The sequence below is a fragment of the Lutzomyia longipalpis genome, chromosome 3 (assembly GCF_024334085.1).
Source record: "Lutzomyia longipalpis isolate SR_M1_2022 chromosome 3, ASM2433408v1".
Classification (NCBI taxonomy): Eukaryota; Metazoa; Arthropoda; class Insecta; order Diptera; family Psychodidae; genus Lutzomyia; species Lutzomyia longipalpis.
In genome coordinates this window covers 7,330,393-7,349,115 of record NC_074709.1, presented here as the reverse complement: position 1 = coordinate 7,349,115, position 18,723 = coordinate 7,330,393, and the positions used below count along the sequence as shown (strand labels likewise).

Below are 18,723 nucleotides of genomic sequence, written 5' to 3'. Positions count from 1 at the left end.
GTTGACTTCCTCAAGCCTTTATGCCTTTAATATCCTTTGAACCTACAATTGTTACGTCTTTGACTTAATTCGTATCGTATTCATTGGACCAGGAGACATTATATTATAGTACACAGAAACAATAGTAGGATTATACAGAAAAAAAGTAATTACTGACTTAAAATGTTTTTTTTTTTTTTTATTTTCCATGCTCGTATAGAAGAGTCTAAGGACTATTTAATTCTTCCTTGCCAAAGGAGAGTTTTTCTTCTTTGTCATGATTGATTTCCCAGCTCAAAGCTAGTGAAAGCATTCGTAACAAATTTTTCAAAGTATAAAAGTTAACATGTTCATTTATTTTAACTTTCTTCTTATCCAAATAATTCCCAAAGACATCGTTGAAGATCATATACAGTCTGTCTGGAACCACTGAGTGATCCTCGTCTCCGTCTGGCTCTTTTTCAAAATATTTAAGATAAATGGTTAAGAATTTTCGAAATTCTTATTTTTCTCTCCGACTCGAACTGGTTGAGTGCATAATTTCCGGCCGATCTTTTATTATTATTATTATTATCATTATCGAGCTGGTTGACGAAAACATCATAATTCAAGCCTGAAAGCCTTTTTGTAATGCCGGATTCGATTCTCCAAACTATCGGTCTGTTTGTAGCTTACCCAATAGCAAATATTGTATTTAAAAATTTTGGAAGGCATATTCGCAAAACTCTATGATTGACTGAATATTTTTCAACAAAGCATTGAATATTTCTCTCGTCAAATTTTGTGTTAGGATGTGCATAACCTTTATTGACTACGGTTCAACTATCATGGTACGATCTAATCGATTTGAACTCACGGTTATAAGTAATGACAGAAGATTTCATGAGGCATGTGCCAACCACATTTTAGGGTGATCGGCACAGAGGCCTGTGCCTGTGCCGTTCCCATGCTTCAAGCTAGTTTATAAAATCTCTCAAAAAGATCAACCCAGCACTATTTTTATCCTAAATAGGCTAGGCCAACATTTTTCTGAATCGAATGCCTTGATTTTGGAACCTCACATTGCTTACTGTCCACCAATTCCGCATTATGCTGAGAAAATCTGCGGTATTCGGAAAGAATTTCTTTAATTACAGCGATTGTGCTCTCATGGAAGATATTGTCAACCAGTACAACCTTTTACCTCTCAAAACTGTTTGGATACAGTGTTTGATGATTCAGTTTGTGCATTCCTTGATGGGCAGATTAAGTTCTTCTTCATAGTGGTCACGAATTTCCTGCAAATTTTCTTTTTTCGGTCCTTTTGTTTCAAAATATGACAAAAGGTGATGTTTATCCAGTTATTTCGGATGTTTTTGAATAGATGGACACAATCAAACATTAAAAATATGCATTTGACAGTAATAATTTGGATTTTCGAAGTTTTTTCCTTCACGTTCTTGCACGAAGCAGTTGAACATTGTCACAATTGATGTAACATTTTACTTCCAATTTCAACTGAATCTTTGAGAATATAAAGGGTATTTTGGAATGAATTCTATGACTTGTATTGTGATTTCATGTAGTTCTATTCCATTCATTTTTTTTTGTTGGAAGCAATTTAATGACCTCCATAAATGACCCAAAAATGGATTTGATCATGAAGCATTGAACGATTTTGGCTCCAACATTATTGTATTTTCTTTAGCAAAACCAGTTACTCTACAACCTTTATAGGTGAATCTTTCTTTCACGTGTATCCCATCAATAAGGAGGGCTACTTTCTTTTCACGATCACTCAGATTTTCAGTCACCTTTCGCTAATAATTGGTGTTTTCGTCCGACTTTGGTGACACATTCAACCTTGATGTAAATTTTCGCAGAACGGTGTGATGCGGAAAAATGAAAAATTCGTTTTCACCACATTTTCTTTTTTACCATTCAATTTCACCATCTTTCCTATCTCACCTCGGATGGGCGCCAAATTCAAACTCAATATTATATGTATCAGTTTCCGGGAAACGGGTATTCATTTGTTGCTTCAACCAGTAAAAATGAAGGGATTTAAAAGTATTTAATAAATTAAAGAAAATAATAGATCATCGCAACTAAATGAAAAATTGATTCTTCTTTTATTTCCCTCACATTGTAAACTACTACCAGACAACAACAAAAAATTTGCTGACTAAAATCTTGCATATAAATGTATTGATTTGAATATCAATGACCATGACTGACTGTGGGGGGATGGTCGGAAAATTTCTCTCTGTCAATCTTTCAATTCTTATTCATAACTTCGGTGCCATGTTTTATTTTTTTATTGTAATGTGAAATTGTCTGGAGGAATGATCGATAAATTCTTCAAATTTCATAATATGTGGCATATGCATGAGCAAAGGCTCTCCCATTTGGGAGCTTTTTTTTGTTGCGAATCACCTGAGAAAATATATTCCATGCATTCTTGGAATTTTAAAATTGGGTTACACTTGGTGAATATTATTAGCTCATCACCTTGTCTCTTCCTTTTGCTCGTCCGTATATTGCCTTTCTTGTCTACCCACGAGGGAGGAAGTTTGCTCAGTGCACCAGTTTATGTTGGGAAAGATACAATGTGAAAGGTTGTATGGTAATCGATATTGTGTGCATTATACACAGTTTGCAAATAAAAATGGAAAAGAATTTTTCTTCAGTGTTTTTAGAAGAATAAACTATAAAGGAAAGAAAGAATTCCGGGAGCTTCTTTTCACTTTTTTTTCTGACCCACATACTTGGCATATTTAACATATTTCAATATTTTATGATTTTTTTATTTGCATTGGCAACATAAAAAAATATTTTCATCATCTTCCTTGATGGAGTTGACGGAGGAACTTGCAAAATGCATTATATTAAGTCTTGTGAAGAATACTTTCAATGAATTTTATCTCGGAAATTCTTTCAGAATTTTATACTTTTTTTTTCACATTCTACCTTCTCAATTTAATTTCAGAGAGATATAATACAGCAGATGGAAATGAGATTCATGTGAAGTACCCCACAGAGGAGAAGGTGAAGGAGCCACAAAGGAGAAGGGATTCAAAAATCCCCGTGTTTTTGGGAAGAATATGAAAGGAGTCGCGATGCAAAATGTGGACAGTGTGTGTCTCATGTCATGAATATTTTGAAATTTGGAAGCATAGCAAATGGCGAAAGAAAAATCAATTTTGGAAGAATTTTGGGGGAAAGAAAATATGAGTGAAGTGTGGGACTTACCCCTGAGAGATGGTTCGAAAGAATAGCAGACAAATTGATAGTGCAGTGTGGGAAAAAAATTGAACTCTATTGTGCCATTGAAATAAAAAAAAATCTCCATACTCGTAAATCCATAATTTCACTGGCATCTCCATCCGCTTGACGGGTGAAAATGAGAAAAATCTCTCAAAAAAATTCTGATGGATATTCCGTGTCATCGATGGAATTAAATATCTCGTTGGTGGAACAAGAAAAATCTAAATTAAACGAATTGTTCGCGTAATTTTGATTCACTTGAAAAATTTGTTCATTGCATAAATTTAATCTATTTTACAACAATAAAAAAAACTATCAATGGATTTTTCGATTAATATAATAAATGAATGAATGAACCAATAATTTCGACGGAATGTGCGTGACGTGAAGTGGATTTTATTTTTGAAAAAACATTACAACAATACAACCAACGAGCAATAACGAGTTTAATTGCATTTCCGACCCGTGGGAAAATTTTAAAATTTTAATTAACGTGTAATCCAATAGAAAATTATTCCACGTGTATAAAAAAATCAAATAAACATTTTTATGAATACTAATAGACGAAGCTCTGTGTGCCATCCTCTGTAAAGTAGCCTGATGGTCCAATTAAATAGAGCTAGAAGGACTATTTCCTCAATCGAGCGATATAATTAAAAAGAAAATTTCCGCAGTGAGAGGGAGTCTAGAGACAAAAAAAAAAATCAAGTGTAAGGAAGAGTGAGAAAAAGAAGTAGAATTTTCCAAAAAAAAAACAGAAGATGATTGGTTTGGAAAAGACACCACTATGGAAGCCATCGGGTTCACCACAAAGGGAGAATCACATTGAAAATGGGCACGTGATTCTGCGTAGTCCGGCACGTTTGTTAAATGGCAACTTTCCCACAGCCGCCAATGGAAATGGTGGAAATGTGGTAATGAAATGCACATTGTACCTGTTGAAGAGCGTCAATTTTCGAAGATGTGTCGCCGCTCTTGTTCTAGTCACCGTTGTAATGATCTTCTACTACACAAGTGTCGTCAATTCACCATTTCCTGGGTAAGTTTCCTTAATCTTTTCTATAAATTTTCTTTAATTTGTTGAGAAATGAGGAAATTTTGGTCATTTTTACTTTAAAAAATATGTTTCTGACATGATTTTTGAAGTTTCCAAAATGGCGGTGTTTCTGAGCGTCTGTTTTTGTTCAAAATGGCGATTTTTGGGCGTCTGTTGTAATTCAAAATATCAGTTTTGAGACATTTGTTATGATTCAAGATAACGGCATTATTAAGCATTTATATTTTCAAGATGTTGGCCTTTTAGGCAGCCATTTCTTTAAAAAAAATCCGCTTAAAATTTCGCAATAAATAGTACCTAATGAGCAATTAAAATTGCAGACAATGGGGTTATCCTAAATAAGCTGGGCCAAATTTTTCTGAAGTGAATACCTTGATCTTGGAACCTCACACTGTTTACTGTCTACCAATTCCGGAATATTCTGAGAAAATCTGAGGTCTCCGGATAGAATTTTTTAAGTGCAGCGATTGTGTTTTCGTGAAAGAGGTTATCATCCAGTACATACAACCTTTTGCCTCTCAAAACTGTTTGGATAGTGTTTGATGATTTAGTTTGTGCATTCCTTGATGCGATGCGTAGATTAAGTTCTTCTTCATAATAGCTGCGAATTTCCTTCAAATTTGCTTTTTTCGGTCCTTTTGTTTCAAAATTTGGGAAATCGAGAATTAAGTTGTTGAGAAAGTTATTCCGGACGTTTTTGAATAGATGAATAGATGAATAGATGGACACAAACAAACATCAAAAATATGCATTTGACAGTAATAATTTGGATTTTCGAAGTTTATTCCTTCACGTTCTTGCACGAAGCGGTTGAACATTGTCATGTAAAATTGTGGGTTATAATTGTGGCTACTTCCAATTTCAACTGAATCTATAAGAATATATAGGTTTCATGTAGTTCTATGCCATTCATATGTTTGTTGGTAGCAGTTTTATGATTTCCTTGAAGGACCCAAAAATGAATTTTAACACGAAGTATTGTATGATTTTAGCTTCAACATTTTGTATTTTCTTTAGCAAAACCAGTTACTCTACAAGCTTTATAGGTGAATCCTTGATTCTTCTGTAATCCCATGAATGAAGAGGGCTACTTTCTTTTCACGATAACTCAGAGTGTTAAAGCTTAACCATACTTCAGCGTCAAAAGACGCTGTTCGTTGTTTTTTCTCACTTGCTCCTTGTCAAATTGTATTGCGCTGTCACTGTCAAACAAGAAACGCGGTTTCTATGTTTTATAACCGCGTTTCTTGTGTGACAGTGACAGCGCGATACAATTTGACAAGGAGCAAGTGAGAAAAAACAACGAACAGCGTCTTTTGACGCTGAAGTATGGTTAAGCTTTTACTGTTGCACTTTATTTTTGTCTTTTGTGTTGGCAGTAGGGATGCGTCCATACCATTTGACTGGACGATGAGCTCTTTCTTCTTTTTCCTTCTCCGCGCTCACAGCGCCTCTCGTGGCAATAACGCCAAAAGATTTTTAGTCATCGTTCGCTAATAATTAGTGTTTTCGTCCGACTTTGGTGAAATATTCAACCTTGATGTCAATTTTCGCAGATCGGTGGGATGCGGAAAAATGAATTCATCACGAATTAAGTTATAAGTTTAGGAAGATTTGGTGTATACCAAAAATGCGAAAACTGTTGATTCGGTATTATAATGTGGCTGGGTTCGAATAACATTTTGCAATTGATTGATTTTCAAAGAATACGAAAAATTTTATAATGTATTTGAAAGAAAAGTAAAGATTTTTATCAAAATCGACCCCAATTATCTAAGGACTATTAGTTTTTAATAATTCTAATGCCGATGGAACCTCACTGTATTCAAAATTCAAAATATAACAACATTTTAATTAATGAATAACGTAATTCTTAATTTTCTCAATAAATCGTTTTCCTTATAAAAAGAAAATATTTTATAAATTTCTTTTTTTTTGCAGTTTCATCCATCATGACACAAGACCATCACCCCTGGTGAATTGTCGAATGATGAATAGAAAGGTCCACATGGAGGGGTCCACGGCGCCTGATCATCGTTCCGAAGCAAGGCTGCGTATCGATCCCAAAGTGCTTGTATTTGTGGAGACCACGTACTCAAGGCTGGGTCGTGACATTGCAGAATTGCTTGTCTACAATCGAATCAAGTAAGTGGCAGTTTGACTTTCCTCATTTCGCATCCAATTTCCGGTTTGGGGGGAAGAAGAAGAAAAAAAACTCCTCCCCCGTCTTTTCCCACACACATTTTCCCTTCAATGTCTATTGCGGTAAAAGATCCCGCGAAAAATATAACTTCTTTTCATGTGGGGTGGTGAGGGAGGTAGAAATGGGTGCTTCGGTGACTTTTCGACAGTGCTGATTGGCATGATGCCACGATGGAGCATAAAAGTTTTTCACCAGACACAAACTTCTTGTCTCGATCCTTTTTCACGGAAGAACAAGGAGAATGTGGGGAAAAGTAAATAATAAGAAACAAGGGTGTTAGTCTTATTTACATGCTTCAGCGAAATATTCATCTTTTGGCGGGGTGAGAAGTATCGTCAATAGGGGGTGAATAGTTCACATGAACTGCTACAGGGGTGGAAACTTTCCCGTAAGCAGAAATTCCTATCTGTCAGAATGCTTTTTGTCAGCATTTTTTTCTCTTTTGAGTCTCTCAACTAACTTGCAACTCATTAGTCATTAGTAAGCAGTATACTGGAAAGAATTTATTAGATTATTGGTAATTTATTTTAAAAAATCTTTTGCTGAATAATTAAAATCTTTTTTATAAAAAAAATTAATATTTGTTCAATGAATTTAATTTATTCCCAAAAAATGAAAAGAAATATTTAATGTTTGAAAAAAAAAAAATTTAAATAAAAAGGAATTTAAGTGTTTGAAATTAAGTGTCAAACGTTAAAAAAGAAACATCAAATAAAATAGGAAAGGATCGTCAAACGTTAGGAGAGAAACGTTTTGATCAGTTTTGTTTTCTTAATTTGAAAGAAATCATTCTCAAAGAACAAGACATTTTTTAAATAAATTTCTAACTACGCCCCTGGCATATGGTACCACCTGGCGTCTCCACTGTTACCAGGCGTCCCCATCGTTGTTTAATTTTACTTATAGTACAAATTAATAAATAAAAAGTGAATTAAACGAAAAATTATTGCAACAAAAGTATATTTCACATAAAAATTGAGAATCCATAATTTCGACAGAACTCCCATGAGCAGGGAGGGTTCAAAAAAAATTAACTACCTATTGAAATTATTTTACAACGTATATATAAATTTTTCAAGTGAATTAACAGCAATTTCAATTAGTTCACTTTATGGTGGTTGGCTACTAAATGGAATTTGGCAAATAATTTTGTTTTAACCCACAAATTTGATGGATTTTAATTGTTTTTTAAACATATAACATAAAATGGTGTTGAGTGGGATATAATTGAATATGTGTGCTGACTCTTCATTCTTTGAGTGAGCAAATTATACGGTGGGGAGGTGCAGGGAGGAGGAGGGGGCGGAGGGTGTCAATTAGTGCGCAGAATTGCAGGGGTTGAAATTCAATGGTGATAAATTCAATGAAGAAGGGCGGACCATTCAATGCAATTTACCGTTTCAATGGGCAAATTATGTCTCGAAAGTGACATGTTGGCATAAATGTGTGTGCGTGTGTGTGTGCCTCTAATCATCCGCATAAGGATCGCTTTTCGGGGACGATGAAGAGCATCATCACCCATCTGGATGTGACACATGGTCAGAAGTGTGTGTATGGTGTCCTCAAAAGACTCTTCCTCTCCTCGATATTCTCATCATTTTTCGGGTAATATGCTGTGTACAATATTCTTGTTTGGTAGGGCGGTGGAGAAGGGAGTGGGAGAGGCGAGTATTTATTTCACCATTTTCTTCCTCTTGGCACTCATTTTCTGCGTGCCCCGGAACTCTTTGAGCCGAAAGTGGCTTGTGCCGCAGCAGATTTGGCAGAACTGGGGCCGTTAAGATTGCCATGGTAGATGGTACGTGATGCCCACAAATAAATTAGTACTTTGGAGAGCAAGTACAACACACAATGGGGACTCATTCAGTGCGGTGGGCTACTCTCTGGGTGTGGGTGGGAAGTGCGGGATGGAGATGTTTCGGTATACAATATACAGAGGAGAAAATGAAATCAGGGGGTTCTTCGCATCCTCCTTTTACGACACCATGAATCTCTCATGGCCAAAGGTACTCACAAAATCCACTTCGTTGTGGGATTGTGAGGCATCAATAATCGTCCCATATTTCCTCTATCGCATCTGCTTCAATAAATTTGTTTATTTAGTAAATGTAACTATATTTTCTATTGATTATTAAAAAGACCTTTTTGGCTTAAATATAATAACTTTTACTTAACATTTTAACCCAGATTTGTCCATTGGACGATATTTTACACTTACAGAAAATTTTCTCTGCTAATTTTGAGCGCCTAAAGATTCGGTGAAAAGAAGAGTTTCACAACTTCTTGTGCAGAATTTCAAGAATTTCGATTAAAAATTAAACTTTTTAGAAAATTTTCAAATCAAACTTAGCAAAAATTCTTTAAAAAAAATTCTTGGACCCATCTGCGTTAACATTCAAAGAATATTTTGAATATCCCTCAAAATCATAGATAAATTTTCTAAAATTATTTTGAAATAGTTGTGTGGAGGAATGCGTAAGACTGAGGCTCAAATGGGTTAATCTTGGAGCAAAATTAATATGAAAAAGAAGTTTACCAGTTTCTGTATAGGAAAACCCATCATTTGAGAAAACATACATGCATGGCCGTACGCATAATCTTGTAAAGAATTTAAAAAGAACTAAATTAAATTAATTAGAATCAGCTGGAAAAAGATGGTTAAGGCAAAAAAAAACTGTGACGTCATTGTTTAAATTTTTGGGGAAATCTTTGCTAAATTTTCTTAACTAATTTCAATAGAAAATAGGAAGTCTGACGATTATTGATTTGTTTTGTGATTCTCTGCAAGATTGCGCATTTCCTGATTATTTCCTTAAACGCTCTAGTTTACTAAACAGTTAAGGGTAAACTCCTTTAGCTCTCTTATTGAATATCCTCAAAATATTACGAATATAAAAAAAGAAGTGATTTTCCGACGTAGAGATAATAATAATTTTCCGGGTTTTTCATCGGTTAAATGGGGGTTCTCACCCAGAAAAACTCACGTTTTTCAGAGCTTTCGGCTTTGTTCGGAGCCTTCTTCAGTGGCTACAGAGAGATGGAATTTATTTACAAACATTTTCTACAAAAGCAAGACAATTTTCCACTCACTCAAGCGTGGGGAAATTTTTACTATTCTAAGCGATGAGAATCCCCATTTAACCGACGAAAACCCCGGAAAATTATTATTACGAATATATTTTGTAATTGCGGAATTTCTGATTCATGCCTCTCATTTCTTAAAAAAATCGATTCTATTCCCAGGAAACTTTCAATGAAGCTTCTCACCCCCTTAGAGCTAAATAAAGAATTTTACTTGAATTATATAGAAACCATATAAGTATTCAATTTCACGTCATCATTCCTAGAGGATGGTCATTAAATATCAAATAAATGACACATGACGGAGTTTTTAGTCATTTTATACGCCTCCGTGTGTCCTTATTTCATCCAATGTGTGTGCCATAAAGTTCTCTATGTGTGGAACATTTAAGAGGGGGATGGGAGGCAACACTCATTTGGCATGGGGTGCTTAGCAAAAATATACGGAGAAAATTTGGGAAAACTTTCTAGCGGGTGGGGGAAGGAGGAAAAATTGCCCAAAATGGCATCAAAAATTGGTGTAGGTGGAAATTAAAATTTAGTTGAGAGTTGAAAACTACAAAAATTGTTTTTTCTAGTGTATGAAAAAAGGGAGGAAGTGAAAAAATGGCCAAGGAATGGCGGGTTTTAAGAGGAGAATTTAATTTATGAAAAGTCATTCTTTTTCTGCACATGACGGGAAAATCTGTGTGGTACAGAGTATTATTTAAAGGAGAAGCATGAATTACCATAAATATTAATTAATATGTATGCGAAATCTGGGTGAATTCGTTGGAAAGTGTATTTGGGGTTGGCACGGGGGTAAAAAAAAGTGCACGGGGAAAAAATGAGAAGAGGAAAATTGGCAAGGCCTGTGAAATGAAAAACGTACACCGGGCGGAGGGAGGGAGATGTGGGTAAAAACTGAAAATGAAAGCTTCAATTGCTCTTAATATTTTGTTGATTTTCCTCTTGCCACACCGCTGATTTATGTATAGGGAAACTTTTTGACCTCTCTGTGAGTGAAATGGGAAAAGCTTTATCATAATTTGATGTGGAGTAAATGGGATAATGAAAAGGCAGTCCTTTCCTTGTGGGAAAGCTCTAAAAATTGCTTTAGAAGCTTCTTAGATTATAAATCTGAATTATTACTTTGAAAAAATATAATTAGTTTTTCTTCTTTAAACTTACTCCCTTTTTAAGTATCGCGAAATCGTCGTCTTGTGTCTCATAAATAAATAATTGTCTATTGAGTGGGGAGACATGCAACACCACTAAACCTACATATATATGCAGAGCTTGATGAATTTAATTGGATTGCGTGGGTGTGGGGAAAGTCCAATGAACAGGGAAATAAAGTGGAGGATTGAAGTTTTCCGCACGTTCTCTCATTTAGCCATCAAGGAACACGAAAAAAAGCTTCGACTGTAAATTGATGGTTCACAGACAGGAGTAGGTACATAGCACACAAAAAAGGACTAATTTATTACTCCACTACTCTAACAAAGTTTACCCAACCAGGAAAGTCAGGAGCATTCTCTATATAAATGACTCGGGAACTTTCCACATTTTTTTCCACACTTCATCCTTTTTCACCATTTAATTTAAACAATTTTCATGTATCCTTTCCCCATTTCCCACTTTCACATGAACTTTCCTTGTTTATCTACTTATCTCGTGCAATGTGATTCCACGAGGAAATGGATGATGGGGTATTTAAACGTCCGTTTAAAATTTTAAAGGCTTTGTTCGCTTTGTTAGTTTGAAATTTAATATTGAAATTCTTTTGCAGATGTTTCAGAATAAATTGGGAGTTTATTAAAATTGAAATGGAACAGAACATAAAGTAAAGGTCAAATTATATTTTAAAAATTCTGAAAGTTTTTCTGAAGATATTAAATAACATTCTCAATTGATAATCCGTAAGAAAAAAAATTCTTTTTCTCTGCAAAGTTTTCAGATGAAAATATAATTTTTCAAGCACTTACAAAGTGTTAAAAAATACCAAAGATAAAACAACCCTGGGGTGTAGCAACAAAATAGTTAATTTTCAAGCATTATATTAACCAACAAGCAGAACAATATTGTACCAACTATATGATGAATTTACTTAGTTTTCTTTTTATTGTTGACTTTCATGACTTTCATATTGAATTATTTCTCTCGCTGGGGGGGTGGTAACAATAAAAAGAAATATAAACCGGAGTTAGAGTGAAAATATATATTTGATTAATATGTACGCAGGAGTAATGCAATTGCGTATAAAAAGTAGAACGTGGGCGTGCAATGACAACGAGCTGGTAGACGTGAGGACTTCTTTATTTAGTGATTTGATGCGATAAAGCAAAATACAAAAGTTGATTCAATTTATTGATATTCACGTCACATGCATTTTTTCTCATTTGTGCCTTTCTGCTGATGCGCAAATAGCTGCTTTTGGACTTCCACAGCGTACAAGCATAACAAACAAAGTTTATGGGGGAAATCCTTGCTTTTTTTTTGGCATGTCACGTTGATTGATGTAAAACTAAAGGAGATCATTGTGGTCAGATTTGAGAATTAAATCTTGATTTGTTTGTATTTAATGGACTTTTATTTTTCAATATCATTTCACTGATTCAGAATTCTAATTTGTCTTCTAATGGAGATTATGTTTAACCCTTTCAGGTCCGCGACTTATCTAGTTTGCTAATTAAACTAAAAATAATTTTAATTATTATGGGTTCCTTTGAGCTCAAGACATTTCTAGAAAAAAAATCCTAACTCAAATTTTTTCGATTTTTCGTCCTTCCCTATCCTGTGAGTTCTTGAGAATGTCCTTTTGTGGTCATAAAATGATCAGGGATTGTAAAGACAAAGTTTTGTACTAATTTAAACTCAATATTAAAAAAATTTATATATAAAATGAAACGTTTTCCAAATCGAGCCTTTGGGTCAGCGTATGCAATGGACCTGAAAGAGTTAAAATCTTTCTCAGTCAGAGAATTTTTTTTCGTAAAGCTTTATTAAAGTTCTACTGCTGTATTCAAATTAACCTTGCAACGAGGCTCCATATCATGAACAAGCGGCAGCCAATGAAAATGCTTTACCCGAATTTATCAACCAATCATAGCTCTTCTTTCCAATAAATTCTTCTTCTTATTCATTTACATTTCATTGGCTATTTATTTGATTAAAATTGAGCAAATAAACATAGATAAATTGGAGATTTAAAAAAAATATATAAAATTGAAATAAAATAAATTACATTTAGCAAAATTTACCTAAAATTAATCAAAAGACTTGAACATATTCTTTAAGATTTAAAAATAATTTGTAGGAAATATTTTTATAGAGATATTAGGCACCTACCTACCTATATCGTTTAATATATAACAATACATATAGGTAAGAAAATAAAGGGGAAAAATCTATTATCACGCATCATCGATAAAGTTTTCCCTTTCGCATTTTTTCAATTTATTCGCGGAATGTGAAAGAATTGGCCACCAGTATAAATTTATTTCGGGACACTCAAATGATCATGAAAAGTGAGAGTTAAGGGAAACGTGTGCAATTGAAGGGAGAGAGACAGCGAAAAAAAGTTAATTTTATTGCCTTATAAAATGAATTTATTGATCCGAAGGTAATTTCCGGGAAATAAACATTTCTTCCCCGCAGCATGTTGGTATGTGTGTTGTATATAAAATGAAGACTGACGCACAAAAGTGACTTCTCGATGGGAATCTCCCTGAAAAGAGAGGGGAGGCGAGGGTGGTGGAAAACCAGATGAGATGTTCACCACTCTGTGTGGGAGCATTCGAAAGGTGGCCGGAAGGAAAATTGGAAGGAAACAATGGGAAAATCTCACCATCACCCCCATTTCTTCTCTCCTTTTATTATTTGCAGTTAGACTCCACCGCCAGTAAATATTGCATCACTCGATCTCATTCCACCCACATTTCACTGAAAAGAAAATATTTCTGCTATTTTTGTTGGCGTTGTGAAAGATTGATAACAATTCTTGTTGGGTGTGAGAAAGGAAAACAGTGGAGAAAATCATAAATAAGACTTTTTTTGCGCTCCTTTTTTCTCTCATTGAATTTCATAAATATAAAATTATTCAACCCACCACAGGAAGTTATATGTAGTATTGCAATTTTCTTTGCTTTTAACTAAATATATACATATGTATGTGATTTACATATATGTATATTCCGTATATTATGTAATAGAGATGAATCTAATATTGACTTAATCAATTTGTTTTTGTTGGTATTCAATAAAGTACTTTTTTAGTTCATAATTTGGCAGCAAATTTTAATTTTTTTTTATCACTCTATAGATTAGAATTTCAAGGAAGAAGACACGGAAATTACCTTTTTCTTTGTTTTTTTTTATCACGACGTTTCGAGGGTTGTTTTCCCCCTTCTTCAGCCCTACATGAATATATTTACAAAACAATTACAAAACGAAACTCACAATAATTAAATTAGAAGTAAAATCAATCAAATTTAAATACATAGTCACAAAGAAAATTGCAAATATTTAAATTTATTATGGAATCGTTCAGAGGTACCAGGCGCCTCCACTTGTGCTCTAGGTTTGATCTAATTATGTTAAAAGAAAAAAAGGAGACGCCTGGTAGTACTTAGTGCCTGAAATTAATCTCTTAATAACCTATTTTAAAGCAAAATAGTGGCATTTGATTGTCCTTGGCTCCTTTCCTTGAGTTTTTAATTAATTCGGAGTAAAATGGAGGCGCCTGGTAGTAATTTAAAAAATCTCTAATTTACTTCAGATTGTAAGTTAGTAACCAAATGAAGCCTTCAGTCTTTACTCAGAACGTCTGTTTTCCCTCTAAATTAGTTAGAAACTAAATGGAGGCGCCTAGTTATACCCGGCGCCTCCACTTTAGTTAAAGTTTCCTTCAAAATATTCTGAATCAATCTTTTTCCATCAATGGAACTTACGCAGAATAATTCTTCATAATTAAAAAAAATTAAAGATTAACCAATTTAACGTTGTTTTCTTTGAAATTCTTTCCAGGTACAAAATAGAAGTGGCTGGCAAAAGTCTTCCGGTACTTACGAATCTGGACAAGGGTCGATACGGTGTAATTGTATTTGAGAACTTTGACAAATATTTGCACATGGACAAGTGGAATCGTGAGCTTTTGGACAAATACTGCCGGGAGTATTCGGTGGGAATTGTTGGATTTATCAGTGCCAGTGAGGAGACTCTCGTGGGTGCTCAACTACGTGGCTTTCCCATTTACATTCATACAAATCTCAGGCTACGGGATGCCACACTGAATGCCCTCTCGCCAATATTGAGGCTAACACGGGCCGGGGATACGGCATGGGGTGCCCTCCCTGGGTCCGATTGGGCTGTCTTCCAGCACAATCACAGCACGTATGAGCCCCTTGAGTGGGCACAGAGGAATACGTTGGATTATCCAACGGACGGTGTGACGCAACCCCCCTTGGCGACGGTTGTGCAGGATCATGGTAAATTCGATGGGATTCAGCGTGTTCTCTTTGGGTCTGGCTTGCGATTTTGGTTGCATCGTCTTCTCTTCTTGGACGCCCTGTCGTACCTGAGCCATGGGCAGCTGAGCCTAAGTCTCAATCGGATGATCCTTGTGGATATTGATGATATCTTTGTGGGGGAATTGGGGACACGCCTCAAGCCGGATGACGTTCAGGCGCTCATTGCAACACAGAAGCGTCTTGCAACCCTCGTGCCGGGCTTCAAGTTCAATCTCGGCTTCTCGGGGAAGTACTTCCATCATGGGAATCACGATGAGAACCTCGGGGATGACATGATCCTCCGGCATGTGGATCAATTTAATTGGTTCTCCCACATGTGGAATCATCAGCAACCCCATTTGTATGATAATCTCACAAATCTCGTGGCGGACATGATGCTCAACAAGGAATTTGCAAGGGAGAAAGGGATCCCCGTGGATTCGGGCTATTCAGTCAGTCCGCACCATTCGGGTGTCTATCCCGCCCATGAACTCCTCTACATGGCATGGAAGAAAGTTTGGGACATCAAAGTTACCTCCACAGAGGAGTATCCACACCTTCGACCAGCACGACTGCGACGGGGATTTATTCACAGGTAAAAAGACATCTACATATAAAAATAATAATGCACTTCCGCCAAGACTTCCGGCTTCTGCTCACTTTGAACTTTCCCAAAGTCCAAGGAAAAAAAAATTCAATTGATATGATAAAAAAAAGTCCTTTTGATTTCCCTGTGGAAACATTTTTTTTTTCTGCACAAGTCTTGAGGAAAAGAATTTCCACCATGGAGTGAAGGAAAAGTTGTCTTTTGATGTTGAAGGGAGTATGATGGGGGGAAAAGAAGAGATATAAAAGAAATTCATTTAAAGTTTGAAGAACTGAAATCATGCCAATGGAATTTAATCACTTTTGTGGTTCTTTTTTTGGCCAGTAAACTCGAGAAAGGAATGTTTGCCTCTTTGACAGTAAATTTCTTCTTTAGGAAAGAAAAATGTACGGGTAAGCTGACCAAGCTTACGGGAGCTGTGTTTCTTTCAGTGTACCAATTTTGTGAGAGCAAACTAGAACGCAAATTCATTTAAATACGCGCAAAGTCGGGAAAAGTTGAAAAGTCATCCCGCAAGAAATCTTTAAAATGCCATATCTCGGGAACGGTTCCATAGATTTTCGAGTTTGAGCTATCGTTGGAAAGGTCCTCAACTATAATATATTAAAATATGAAGTAAATCGATAATGGCATTTTCGAAATATTCGAGTTCGAAATTTTCGAAAATTTTGATTTTGACTTTAGCGCCTCTCGCGGTCATTTCTCGAACTTGTAATGTTCTAGACATTTGTAGGGCTTCACGAAACCTTTCATTTGCACTTGAGTTGATCAAAATCGGACTTGTAGAACCCGAGATATGACATGCATAACTTTGGAAGGCTATATCTCGAGAACGGAGATATAGATTTTCTTCATTTTTGGCATGGAGCTAGATAATATGGTCAGCTATAACATATCAAAAAATGAAGCAAATCGATAATGGCGTTTTCGAGATATTCATCGAAAACTCATCGAAAATTTTGTTTTTGGTTTTTGGCCCCCTAGCGGTCACTTTTGAAACTTCGTATGTTCTAGAGAGTTGTAGGGTTTGTTGAGAGCTTTCATTTGAGCCCGAGTTGATCAAAATCGGTCAAGCCGTTTTCGAGTTATGGTCGATTTTCGATAAAAAATTGTGGCGGCCATATTGACTAAACGGATTGACCGATTTTCGAAAATGAGGTATCGTTGGAAAGGTCTTGATGGCCCCTACAACATATCAAAATTTCAGATTTTTAGCTATTACAGGGGCTGAGATATAGCGAAAACAAAATTTTGAGGTTATTCAAAATGGCGGACGGGGGGGTGGGGGGTAAAATTTGACGTCATAATCGGACGTCTTCCAGTCGACTTTTAAACTTTGCCGTTTACCGCAAGTCTCTATCTATTACCGTTCTCTTGCAATTCAGTCATAAACCACGGCCGGACGGACGGCCGGCCGGCCGGCCGGAAAAAATTTTTTTGGCGCATACGTTTTTGGAATGTGGGGACCCTAATTCGTGCTCATCCCAAGTTTGAGCCCGATCTGACGACTTTCGATTTTGCTCGGTACACAAAAGCTGTGTCTGAAAGAAACACAGCTAAAATGCTGTGGGGGGTTCCTTCAATAACCTCCAGTATACAAAGGACGATTAAAAGCCTTTTTTGGGGAATAAATTCGTTGAAGGAAAGAGGAATTTTTAAAAGAAAAAAATTTGTGATTTTTGATAAAGAATTTTTCTGAGAAGAACTTTCGCTTTTTCTTTACGTAAATTTTCTTCAATTTCTTTTCTTCCCTCATGAAGAAACATCATGGTACTCCCACGACAAACATGCGGCCTCTTCACCCACACAATGTACATCGATCGCTACCCGGGTGGTCGTGAGAAGCTCGACGACTCAATCCAAGGTGGTGAGCTCTTCCAGACAATTGTCTACAATCCCATAAACATCTTCATGACCCACATGTCCAACTACGGGAGTGATCGCCTTGCACTGTACACCTTTGAGTCGGTGATAAAGTTCCTGCAATGCTGGACGAATTTAAATCTCACATCGGCACCACCACTTAAGCTAGGTGAGACGTACTTTAAGCTGCACCCCGACGAGGTGGATCCCGTGTGGGGGAATCCATGTGATGATGTGCGCCACATAAAGATTTGGTCGAGGAATAAGAGTTGCGAGAGTCTCCCGCGTTTCTTGGTGATTGGACCGCAGAAAACGGGCACAACCGCCCTCTATACATTCCTCAGTATGCACCCCAGTATTGCCAGCAACCTCCCCAACCCCGATACCTTCGAGGAGATTCAATTCTTCAACGGGATCAACTACTACAGGGGCCTAGATTGGTACATGAACTTCTTCCCGGTACAGAGCAATGGTTCAGCAAAATACATGTTTGAGAAGTCAGCAACATACTTTGATGGGGATTTTGTACCAAAGCGAGCACACGCCCTTCTGCCAAAGGCAAAAATCATCATGATCCTCATATCACCGGCTAAACGTGCCTATTCCTGGTATGAGCACATTAAGGCGCACGGTGATTTAATTGCCAACAACTACAGCTTCTATCAGGTGAGACCTCTATTCTCTTTCTTTTCATTTATTTTTGTTGAATTTTTCTTTTTTTATTAATTTATATTTAAAAAAAAGATTTTTTGTTGTTTTTGACAAAGTTTTGTTGAAAATTTTCAAGGGATGTTTATCTGTTGAATATTTTAGTTTTTTTACGAAGATTTTCCGAAGATTTGAATATTTTCATTCAATTCAAACATCCCTTAATAAAAACGAAATAAATCTGAACAGAATAAATGCCGTAAAATGAATTTAAAAATTTTTAGGCTTGAGTAAGGTTGATTTTAAGCTCATTTTAGGCTTGAATTTAGTCCTTTTTTAGTTAGAATCTAGTCCTTTTTAAGCCTTAAATTTAGTCCTTTTTTCGGCTTGAATTTAGTCCTTTTTTTTAGCTAGAATTTAGTCCTTTTTTAGATAGAATCTAGTCCTTTTTAAGCCTTAAAATTAGTCCTTTTAAGACTTGAATTTAGTTCTTTTTTCATCTAGAGTTTAATTCTTTTTAGGCTTAAATTTATTCCTTTTTGGTTTTAAT

General features: G+C 35.8%; 1 protein-coding gene across 4 annotated transcripts in view; it reads left to right on the top strand.

Moving 5' to 3' along the window:
• LOC129791759 (bifunctional heparan sulfate N-deacetylase/N-sulfotransferase) overlaps positions 1-18,723 on the top strand; it is a 60,765-nt gene that overhangs the window by 37,185 nt on the left and 4,857 nt on the right. For all 4 annotated transcript variants that reach the window (XM_055830139.1, XM_055830137.1, XM_055830138.1 and 1 more), the window contains exons 3-6: positions 2,948-4,264; positions 6,224-6,427; positions 14,574-15,650; positions 17,423-18,191. In XM_055830139.1, the coding sequence (XP_055686114.1) occupies positions 3,987-4,264; positions 6,224-6,427; positions 14,574-15,650; positions 17,423-18,191 (2,328 nt within the window). In that variant the 5' untranslated portion in view covers positions 2,948-3,986. The remainder of the gene's footprint in view (positions 1-2,947; positions 4,265-6,223; positions 6,428-14,573; positions 15,651-17,422; positions 18,192-18,723) is intronic.